Genomic DNA, 12112 nt, shown 5'->3' on the forward strand with positions numbered 1-12112 from the left:
TTCTCTGAACTGAGCAGTTTCTGTCATATTTCAGGCTTGCTTCCAGAACAAAATGAGGTGTGCATCAGAAGTTAGTGAGGGTGCTCTATGCCTATACAGCTTACCAGGGCTGTATAGGTTGGACAGGTTTTACCGTTGGAAAAACATGAAATGTATTCTAAAACAATAAATAAAACATTACATCTTTATTGATTTATGTAGACATATAACTTTTCATTAATGGTACAGTGTAGGTTGTCAAATGTGTCTTTGTGGGGGAAAGCGTTAAACATGTTTTTCTTTGTAGCAACATATTGTTGGAACACTAAATTGAACACCAAAAGACCCACAAATAATGATTTTACAAAAGGTGACGCAATGGATTTTGTTTTCCAGGACTTATTCCAGGTGCTGTAGGAGCAACCCGTCAGTCATGTCAGCCACAACACCCCCTAGGGGTCCATCAGCAGCAGCAACACCACCAGAGCATTCTCCCTCCTTATCCTGGCTCAACAAATGCTGCTTTCTCCAGGTTTCCCAACCATAATGGGTCTTTTCCAAGCACTTCAAAGCCAGGCAGTATATATCCCCATCAGCCATCATCTTCCAGCCCTTATCCTTCCCCACTCCATGCATCAAACTCATACATGAATGCATCCAATCGTCCATACCTAGGTTATCAATGTAATGGAGGAATTCCATTTGACAACTACAATCCATATTATCCCCCAAACCCAAAGCACTTAGAAATGTATCGACAACAACGGCCGACACTTTACTCAGAGCAGCAGTATGGTATACGGCGTTATGAGGTCAATTACCCACCAAGATATGGTGAGCCAGGCTTACAGGTCAATGGTTATAATGCCAGCAGCATTAGACCAGTTCCTCCCATGCGACCTTATGGACCTTATACTCCTAACAGCGTCTCAGATCCCCGGTTTATGGACCCCCTCTCAAGAGCATCCTCAGCCCATGCAGGCGTAGATTACAAAACTGCTATGAGCAAAGGCAATCGGTTTGGAGAACGCCCAAATCCATATCTGCCCCAGAACCCTCAAATGCTGTCCCCAGGCCAAGATCCTTTCCATTTGCAAATCAAAGCAGAGATGGGTATGCCTGGTCCGCAAATGCTTTCTGCTCAGTCTGGCAGTATGTGTTTAAACCCTGAAACACAGTCAGGGTTAAGGTTGCCAAATGGAAGCCTCATGGGTTCCAGTATCAAGCTGGAGCCTGGAACACCACAGACACCCACCACGCCGCAAAAGCCAGAGCTGTGGTCAGACAACGAGCACAATTTCTTAGACCCTGATATTGGTGGAGTGGCTGTGGCACCTAGCCATGGCTCTGTCCTTATTGAGTGTGCAAAACGGGAGCTCCATGCGACAACGCCCCTTAAAAATCCAGATCGCACCCACCCAACCCGTATTTCCTTAGTGTTCTACCAGCACAAAAATTTGAATGAAGCCAAGCATGGTTTGGCACTGTGGGAAGCAAAGATGGCAGAAAAGGCTAGAGAGAAAGAAGAAGAAGCAGAGAGGAATGGCGGTGAGGGGACTCCTAGCAAGACCAGCAAAAAGGGGCCTAAACGTGAGCATCTAGAGTCATCAGAGACCACAGGGGAGCCTCCTTACAAACGTTATATCAAGGCACTAATGGAGGGATCTTTGTCATGCACAACAAACACGTATGTCAGTACATCTCCGTACGCCTTCACCAAGGTTACAGGGCCTTACAGCCAGCTTGCGTAGAAAACACTCATTAAGAAGACCCTTGAAGGTGCTATGACAAACAAGACCACAGGCACCAATGCCCTCCCATCACCCTTTTGTTGTAAAAGGAACCTGTGATTAGATGAGCTACAAATCACCTTTCACCTCTTTAACAATCAAGCTTTACCCGTTTACCCTACAAAGGTTGTATTTATTCTTCTTTGGTAACTTTTGCAAGATACAAACTCTCTGGTGCTTTTACTCTGATACACACGGATCTATTTTAGCTGTAAAGAGTGATTTTTGGTGGTTTTTATTTTTCTTTCAAAGTTTTTTGGAGATGTAATCTTGGCATAAAACACTGACTTTTTGTAAATGACAACATTCACGGTGCTAAAAAATTATGCTTATTACCTTTTATTTTAATTCAAATGCCTTTACACTAACTGCACAGATAAATGTCAGCAGGACACCGGAAATATCATGCCAATATACAAAATGCTTTTTTGAAAAGCCAGTGTTTTTTAAAACACATTTGGTAATGATAGTTGAAGCTGAAAAAAGTTTTGGTAGTACCTTTAAATTATAAGATCTGGTAAAAGCATATGTCTGCATTGACAGCATGTCATTTCTAAGCAACACATTGTGACATTCATGAATTTGTAAGGACTTGGGGGTTGTATGAACAATCCATAAAGGTGTCCATGCAAAAGTTTTAACAGTTTTATCAATTGCTGGTGCTTCTTTCACTTTCCTATGTCATTTTTACTGTAAATTGAGCCATTCTTTTATGGTGCATTTTTGAAAGAAAAAAAAAACAGAGAAAGATCTCGGTTGTTCTGGTTCTTTTTCCAGGGTTCCTTTGTTTATCAATTTTTTTTTAAACGTTCCTTACAACAGGTTAATTGAACACACCTGGTGATTGTGAATATTACATGTAGATTTTTCTGTGGTGCTTAGTAAATGTGCTTTTTAAACACTGAGAAACATGATACTGGGTAAGCTCAGTGTCAGTTTCAGAGGGCAGCTGGCTTGCTGTGTGGTCTTTACTTATTGTAATCTAACTGTAAGATAAACAGGTGAGATTTGTACAGTAAATTAATATTCCTTTTGGAATTCCTGTTAGAGATTTTTTGTTGCAAAGAATGCTAACAGCCTGTTTCACTGTATTTCTTTGGGTTTCAAATGAATCTATTCATAAGGTGCTACTCAACCTACTAGAAACATAAAATGTGAGACTCTTTGGGAGGTGAGAAGGCTTTTAAATAGTGTACAGTACAAACCTGTCATATACCTCAAACATTTGGCAATAGGATTATAACATCTTTTTCTTTCTTTATTCGTTTATTATTTTCAAAATGTTGATCACACTTAAAATTCAGGCCACCAAAAGGCATAAAAGTTCATTTCTTACTTTCTTATGAATCTGCAAGAAAGTATTACTTGAACTTGAATCTTTAATATTACTGCAAAAATCAGGGACATTTTCAACTAATTTTGTGTACATCTGCATTGCCTGTATTAATGTGGTTGTTTTTTTTCATATTCAGGGACTTGCCATTGCATCCTGAATCCCAATATGGTTCTTGTTTGTTATATTTCACACAAAATTATTTTGTGTGGAAAAATATACTTTCCTGCAGTTTTGTACGTATATTTTAGCAAGGAGAATGGAGGTAATAGTAATCTGAACATATATGCACTGAGCTGACTAAAGGGAACGATATTGACTTTTAAAAAAAAACAAAAAAAAACAAAAAGCAATTTTTTGCTTATGTTACGAAGCAAGACCAGAGCAGTGATTAAAATAGTTGCACATCTTTGTGCCTGTGTAGACATTTATTTATAACCACTAAGCAACTGTACAATGACTTCTTCCCAATCTATTTGATTTAATTAATGTAATTAAATTAATGACAGTCATGCTAAAGCAACAACTCACCCCACTTTTCAATATTCATTTTCTTAAAGCACTTCATTTCTTTTTCAGGAAAAAAAAATGTAATGCAGAATTTCAAAATGTTTTATTTAAACAGATTGTTTATGTGTTAAAAAAAAATAAATTATGTCACAATGTACATACCAAGAATTTGTATTTCAGGAGTATAACTCATTCTTCAATGTTCATGTTGGTTCTTTTTGTTTGTCAATTCTACCATAGCTCGTCCTTTGAGACCCTTTCCCAAGTTAAAATGATTTTGGTTAGATAATCCAGAAAGTTTTTTGTAAATATTACACTCACTGTCACTGCAATGGTTACAGTTATAGTATCACCATAGTTCAGTCAGTAGTTCTAGTTTTTTTTTTTAATCTGTTCTGTAAAAATAATCATATAGAAATGTTAAATTTCATTGTACAGTACCCAGCTACAGTAGCAGGTCGTTGTTGAGAGAGCCAAGGTGTAGTAAGAAATAGCGGGTTAAAAAGCATAGCCATACTTGAAGATGCTTCAGAGTGATTCTGAGTGAGTCAACATTACTTGAATGATTTTCTGGGCTTAGCTAGTATGCTCATCTCAAAGGTTAAGCCAGCAGTTCATACACACTTGGTCTTTTTGCAGTTAGACACTAAAAGGTATAAAAAAAAAAAAGTGCAACTTTTTGCCTGTAATTTTACTTTTTTAAAGCTTCCCTAGTTCTCTTGAAGTTTGGTATGCTACAAAAGAAAAAAGAAAATCAAATTGAGGATGGGTATTAATACTGTAAGTATTGTAATGTACTGAATGCAGTTTATTTGAAAGCTGTTTATTATATCATTCCTGATGTTGCTGATATGTGGGTGTTTTTTTAAATAAAATTTATATTTATTTAAAGCACTTTTATTTGTTACTTCCAAGTTAATCACAATATCTAAATTCTGTGTTTTATCCACAAGTTGAAATTTACGATGTGAACTTATAAAACACACATAATGTTTAAGAGTTTCCTTTTAATTTATCCAAACGTTTACTTGTTACATATAAAGTGTGTGGTTCTGTATCTGCAAGAACAATTACATTTGTACAGGGAATTAGAGGACTATATAAATATAAACTAGACATGGCCACAACAGTCTTGGAATACAAATACAGCATGATTCACAATCATAAAAAAGGAGTCCTTTTTCCCCCCATGACAAATGATAATTGGCATACTAGCAAAAAATTCAAACACGTGTCAATTGTGGCACCATAAATCAGACCCGACTTCAAGTCTGGTACTTTAGCCCAATTCTTCACTTGGTGTGTTTCTTTTATTCAACAAATAACAGAGTGTCGATGGCTCTCTTTAAAATGGCTCCATACAAAATAAGAATGCAGAAGAATCCCTCATTAGGTTTTCAGACGTTTTGACTGTATCCATGCTGTTTTGGGAGAGTCAGACAAAATGCCACTTTTCCACTGTGCAAGAAGAGGTTTAGAATGGCAAAGAATTATTTAAAATGTATCTCTTTTATTTTTGTAATTGAACAACTGTTGCAAAGCAATTTCCCTGTGTGGAAATCCAAGTATGATTCTTGGAATACGTTCTTCTCTCTCACTTTTATTTATTCATCGATTAATTTATGTAGCTAGAAATATATTAATATATTAAGTCTTTTTTTTTTTTTTTTTTAAACTTACCCTCTGGAGACACAGGATATGCGCTGCCAAATGCAGGAGCCTGGAGAATGAAAATATAAAAATAAACCTACCACACTTACTCATCGTGTAGCTTTATATCTTACTGCTGCAATGGCTACCAATAGTGTGAAACAAGAGCTAGTAAAGTTCTTACCGACTGAACTACTTCTCTGGCCTCATCAGTGGTACATCTGCAAGGGCTATCACAACATAACGTGTTTTTGCTGAAGAAAAAAGCAAAGAGTAGTGCTCATTATACTTTCATAGCCAGTTACACCTTTACATCATATGCAAACACATAAAGCAGGAGTTTTGTCTTCAACTAACTTACCAGTCAATTCCTCCAGCATTTTTTTGCTTCTGTACTAGTGCCCTCCAGTGCTCGTGGGTGGACTTAATGATCTCAACTGCAAAGTCCTATCAACAGAGATAGAGACTATTTTGTTTTTACTGCCTCTTTCGCTAACTGCATGGATTGTAACTAGTAGCAGACTGTCATGTCATATCATTGTTACAAAGGTAGTAAGTACCTTGTCTTTGAACTCCCCATTGAATCCAAATTTGTTTTCAGGCTTTCCATCCGGCACCTTATATTTCCTAAACCACTCAACAGTGGCCTCTAAATGACCGGGTCGGTTCTTGCGGACATCCTCTATATCTGCAGAAAACACATTCAATAACATGAATTTGGGAACTAAATTGTGCAGCAAATATTCAGTGAGAAAATTTACAGTTAGCAGTTTCTAAGATTATAATTTATGACAAAATGTAGCTATACAACACTAATACAACAACAGGATTCAAGTTAAAATGAATGCAGGGTTAACAATATTTAGAACATGCTGTATGAGGTTAAGAAATGCATTAAACATGTTGGCTAGGGTACAGTGTGTTTTGGAAAGACACGTTGAATATAAACACAACAATGTTTACAGCAAAATCTCCACAGGGTACAGACTTTGCCAAGTGTTTTAACTACAGAGTGCAAGTCTGCATTTCTCCCATGATGTCTGTGTTGGATAAACAATCAACTGAATCTGAAATGGGCAGGTACATTAGTATCTCGCTCCTGGTACGTGGGCAAATGCAAATCTGACAAGTAGTGCATACTGGCTGCATAGCTAACCTTAAACAGCTCTACATGTGCTTAATCTTCTTGTATAGAATAAGTAGATGAAAATGAAATGGTATTTTTGAATCAGGGTAGAGAGCAGATCACTTTAACAATCATTTTGAATCTGCCTTAATCTTTCTGCTGCCATGAAACAGTAAAATAATTACTAATAATTACTAACGTATGTTAAATTAATTACATGTTACCAGTTCTTGACTTTCATTAGTTTAAAACACTCACTATTTAGATTTTTGGCATCAGGGTCTTCAGCATTGATAGCTATGACCTTCCAGTCCATTTCTCCTTCATCAATCATGGCCAAGATGCCAAGCACTTTTACTTGGATAACCTGACCAGTAGAGCACACCTGAAGAACCAAACAACACATAATAAATCATCAATTAATAAAAAGCAATACTACATAAATTGCACATGTATATACACTCACTGACCACATCATTAGGTGCACCTGTTCAACCTAACTGTTAACACAAATATCTAAGACTCGTGATTCATTAGATATGACTTGCTAGCAATCCTAGAAAGGGGTACCTAATAGAATGTCTCTAATAAAATCAATGTACAGTTTTAAGCTGTATTACCTGGGTGCCTATGTCACAAACATCAATGGGGTCATTGTCACCACAGCAATTAGTTTCTTTGTCTTTCTGGCCCGGGTCTTCCCACGTCTTCAGTTCAAGCATGTAAGAAAACAATCATGCAGGTATTTGTAAAATATAATTATTGGAATATATTTAAATACAACAAAATGAACTGCAGTACTGTTATTTTGAAACAGATATGATGAAAATGAAGAAGAAGAAGGCTTAATGCATCTCATACTGTGCTTTTCCTCACCTGTGGAAGTGCCCCATAATTCCAAATGTAACCTTTATGGGGAAATATGTTGGCAACATATCGGAGCTTTCCTTTCTTTTCATCCTGCTTGATCGGATTCAGCGGTTCCTTTATCGCAATCTGGGAATTGAAGCAATTATGAAGGTGTGTGTTTTTATGTGCGTGTTTGTTGTTTTTCCACTGTTGAAGCGCAGCTGAAGAAATTAGGTAAATAACTTTCACCTCTTAAATGTCAGGAACTCCCCAAACTTCACTTTCATGCTTAGCTTTCATGCTAAATGAAAACAGCTTCAGGGCACTGCTATTCTAACTTCAGAAGTAGGAGGCAACTCATTCCATTACATTTTAAATGCGGTATAAAGTTCCTTGTGGTGAGTTACATTTAGTTTTGTAAGTCAGTTACAACTCAAAAAGCCACATCAAATGCTTATCTAAAGATAAATAAAGTATCTTCCAGTTGCCGTTATGCTATCTGACTTAAAAACAAAACCACGACTACAATTTCTTAAAAACAGATGACTGTGCATCATAACCTTTTTTCCAGTGCAACAGCAGTTGTCATAGGGTATAGTAGAATGTAATGTGTGATACCTTACCTGTAGCATGTATGTACATGACTGTACTTTATCTATTCTTACCTCCATTTTAGCATTTGACCATCTCGGTACCTCCACCACCATGTTGTAGAGCACCTGAGAGAAACCAAGAAAGCCAAATACATTATCCTGATTGTTTTAGATGGTAGAAGTGACCTGAAACGCTTAATCGAACTTTACCTCACTCTCACTCTTCTTGGACTTTTTAGCAGGTGCATCATTTTCCTTAAGAAAATAAAATAAATAAAAATGGTTAGAATATTAGATTCAAGTGAAAACAAACCTTTGCTCTCTAACCCTTACCTGTTCTGTCTCTGCTATTAGTGGAATATCGTGGAATGGCGAAATGTATTTCCCATCTGTGGTTTCTAAAAAAAAAAAAAAAAAAAAAAAAAAAAAAAAAAAAAAACATAAATTAAAACTTTAGCAAAGTACTTCTGTGCATAAACATTTTACTCTTAACCCATATTTTACAATTGAATTCCAGATGTCTGTTTAGTGTAGGGAACAAAAACTTAAATCTTGTTATTTTTGAGGTGAATGGATATCTATATTTTGACACTTTCCACACAAACATCATAAGAGATGTCACAACAGTTTTTTTTAAACAGACTAATCGGCATAAAATACAAAGAAAAAAAATCATAATAATGACAATGATGTCATAGTTCATATTTCAAAGAAACTGGGGTGCCACTTGTTCCTGGTGTTTAAAATCATAAGTATTACTCATATCAGTCAGGCAGGGACTGTTTACTTGAGCTTTTGAAGTGGGGGTTGTATGAGGTTCTGACGAGTCAGTGTTACCTGCAGTTGACGGCAATAAGCACAACATCAAGCAAAAAGGAGAACTGACTGGCACAGAAATTGCCACTGCTTTAGCTCCCATTAGGAAGCTCTTCACCACAAGGAAGTGAAACTTTAACGTCCCACCAGATTCCATTGACCAAAAACAGTTATGTTACCTCCCAAAAACACAAGGTCTTAATTAACTGCTGCCTCAGTCAGTTAGTGAAAATGACAGTCACACCCAGTAGACTGGCAACCCCTGTTTTGTCCTTTTGTCCACAAATCAAGTGACAACATACTTTGGTGTATGTTGTCACATGCAACAGAACAGAAGACAAATATATATACCGTCAAGCGTTTAAGCTATTACTGGTGCAGGAAAACAAAGCTTCAAGGGACGAGGTTACACTCAGACAGTGCACCGAGGACAGACGCAAACCCTACAAACACTGCTTTACAGAAGAACAGCTTTACAAAACACAGCATCAAACTATAACAGTATTAATGACACTGTCGGCTAATATCTTTTGAAAACATATTTTAATTGATATACTGCCCAGTCATAGGTACACTATTACTCTACTTTCTCAATGCCAATGGAGGAAACTAGAAAGTGAGGTAAAATTAAAAGCTTTTCAGTTTCAGATAGTTTTGCAGGGTTCAATAAATGTGCAAATACTTTTGATGTTAATCTATTCATTGATCATTATTATTATTATTGTTATTATTATTATGCAGGTGGGAAAAAGAAATTATTAATTTAAACTGCTCAGTCTTCTGACAAAGTTTCATCATGAGTCTTATTATTTGACTAAACAATAATAAATTATCTACATAAATCACAGGCATCAGTACAGCCCTTCTATTGTGGCCAAAGCTTTAAAAAGTTCCTGTATTACTGACAGTAACAGGAAAAGAACAATTGCCTTTCTAATGCACAGTACCAAAGCGATGTTCAATCCCAAACACACTCTCAGGTGTACGTTTTGCAGTGCATTTCCATGCATGCAGCCCACACGTTAGTGCACTGCAGTGTGCATGTCTGCAGCCTTCTGCTTGAAACAAGACGAATCAAATATTACAGCACTTGCTTTAAAATTGTGATTCAAGTTCCCTTTTTTTAAAGCAATTATTATTATGAAAAGCAAAAATGCATTCATTTCCAGTCCAGTTTCCTCATTACTACCACGTGCACACTATAACTTGAATATTCATGTTTATTGATACTTGCATTTTCATTTAAAAAGTGGCACTTTTACAATTTCTGGTAATTTACTGATGCAGCAGTAAAGCGCTAACAGTGAGGTCATACAACACATTTTAATACTCCAAGAAAACAGTGCCTTGTACTGTGAACAAACGGGACTGTCCCAACTCCTCACACTCTCCTGGCTTGGGCTTAGTGCCATTCACAATCTGGACCAGAATAGTTTATTTTAGTTTCTCAGCTTCTCTCTTTCTTATCACAATAATGTTCACGATTTTACAGATACTGTGGTGTAATTAAGGAAGCTAAATGTATTTGTTTAATTAAGTTAGGCTTTTGTCACTGAGGAAGCACTGGAGTTCCCTGCTCAGGTGTAGATTGTGATCACACAGCACCACATCCGAGTTCAACCCCAGTGCGGTTTTGGGGTCAAGCATGGACCTTTGCTGTGCCTGAATAAAGCTTTATATCTGGTTTCATCCCTGTTGTTACATTTTGATAAAGAAAATTCATGATCTACAACACGGTTTGACTTGATATGATGTGTCTTGATGATAGAAATGCATCCATTTTTGGTTTTGCTTGAGGTTTTGCATGACTGGCATCCACGTGGCCAACAAACAGGAAGTACAACCCACGAGGAACACGCACCTCTTCCTCGCTTCTCCTTATGCGTACTTTCAAAACACGTGACAACGACGGCTAGCGTTAGCGGGATTTTGGCACTGAAAGCAAAGAGCCGCTTGGGCAGGAAACATAACTCAAAGGTCAAACGTTTACCTTGACCTGCATGTCGACTTATGGTTACCACAACACGGTCAGACACAAACCTTTGTGACTGTGCTAACCAGCTGCAGCATTCAATGCAAAAAACAGGCATGGTTCCTTTCACAATGGCGGAAATTAACTTACTAAAATAAAGCCGGTAGTCGGGAGAGTTCTGGTGTCCTCTCTGCTCCGTTTGATAGTGCATCGTTTTTCTGAAATAATACTGGTGCGAAACAGCTGCTGCTTGTGCAATAACTTTGCGGCTAGAGGCGGAAAATGTGCCGAAAACTGTCACCAAACACCGGACCGATGAGCGTAACATCAGTGCTCTCATTGTACACTTCTTACTTCCCCCGTCTTAGTTCCTGCTTCCCGTCCTCCAGCTTCTGTTTCAACAGCCTCGGCGTGAAACCGCGGGCTTCCGGTCAGCGCGTTTCAAAATAAAACACCCCAAAGCTGCGGACGTAGTTTTGTGTGACGCAGTTTCTACATGAAGGTGTGAATGTACTGTATATTTTATTTATTTTTCCCATATTCAGACCAGCACTCTTAGGCATATTTAGACAGTGGCCCATATTTGACCTGCGTTTAGTCTGTTTAATTCAAACAGTCTCCAAAGTGTAGAAGCGTTTTTTTCTTTAACACGATCTTCTTGTTTGTTTGTTTTGTTTTTTATTTGGTATAATAGTGTAGTGTCACGTATAAGTAGCCTGGTCTCATACCTCAAGTCTGTTCAGTCGTTCGTCTGTTACCAATACATTGGTTTTATTTTATTAATAATAAATCGTATTTTAACCGGAAGTAATTATTTCTAACTTAATTTTACAATTAGTGTAGCAACCACAGAAAGGATTGTAATGGGTAGTAGCTTTATTTTTACTGCCCCCTAGCTGTCGTTCAGGTCTTTCTACTTTTTTCTTTGTTCTTTGTGTCCCTTTTCTCCACCTTCCTGCCTGTCAGCTTGAAATTGTTATATTACACACACACTGAGTATCAATAGAAATAATAATCATGGAAATAAGCAAATTAAACAGATCAAATTAAAAGGAAAATACCAACTAGATGTGCCTATAGAGAATTTATAGAGCTCATCTTGGATAAGCATTCTTAAGGAAGGGAAACTGGGAGAAAAGGCTGAGATATTTGAAATTACACAAAACTGGATGGAAAGTCAGTGGCAATGGGTCTTATGGAGGGATGAATCCAAATGTGAAATATTTGGTTCAAATCATCACCAATATGAGGATGTCAAGAGATGTACAACTCAACCAAGAACAGAAGAAAAGTCAGCTAACATCCAGAGAAGAGCTTTGAATTACCTTCAAGAATCCTGAAGAACAATTCCCAAAAACAACTTAAAGAAATGACAAGGAAGCTGCCTAAGAGACTTCAGGCTCTGTTGAAGAGTTAAGGTGGCCATACCAAATATTGACTTACAAGGTCACTGGAATTTTACAAACTCTGATTTTGCCTTACACAAATTGAGAT

General features: G+C 37.3%; 2 protein-coding genes across 3 annotated transcripts in view; one reads left to right on the forward strand and one right to left on the reverse strand.

Moving 5' to 3' along the window:
• Window positions 1-4506, forward strand: part of tet2 (tet methylcytosine dioxygenase 2) — a 29417-nt gene extending 24911 nt beyond the window's left edge. For both annotated transcript variants that reach the window (XM_084931511.1, XM_084931512.1), the window contains one exon: window positions 376-4506. In XM_084931511.1, coding sequence (XP_084787637.1) covers window positions 376-1730 — 1355 coding nt within the window. In that variant the 3' untranslated portion in view covers window positions 1731-4506. The remainder of the gene's footprint in view (window positions 1-375) is intronic.
• A 93-nt stretch (window positions 4507-4599) lies between these two features.
• ppa2 (inorganic pyrophosphatase 2) lies at window positions 4600-11039 on the reverse strand. The gene is made up of 12 exons (XM_084931513.1): window positions 10769-11039; window positions 8164-8228; window positions 8041-8085; window positions 7903-7956; window positions 7265-7384; window positions 7009-7095; window positions 6647-6773; window positions 5823-5950; window positions 5624-5709; window positions 5447-5516; window positions 5293-5332; window positions 4600-5070 (listed from the first exon to the last, which is right to left on the reverse strand). The coding sequence occupies exons 1-12, from the start codon at window positions 10956-10958 to the stop codon at window positions 5048-5050; spliced, it is 1035 nt and encodes a 344-aa protein (XP_084787639.1). The 5' UTR covers window positions 10959-11039; the 3' UTR covers window positions 4600-5047.
• Window positions 11040-12112: the final 1073 nt, after the last annotated feature.

The sequence above is a fragment of the Perissodus microlepis genome, chromosome 6 (assembly GCF_051167445.1).
Source record: "Perissodus microlepis isolate ML-2025 ecotype Zambia chromosome 6, ASM5116744v1, whole genome shotgun sequence".
NCBI classification, from domain to species: Eukaryota; Metazoa; Chordata; class Actinopteri; order Cichliformes; family Cichlidae; genus Perissodus; species Perissodus microlepis.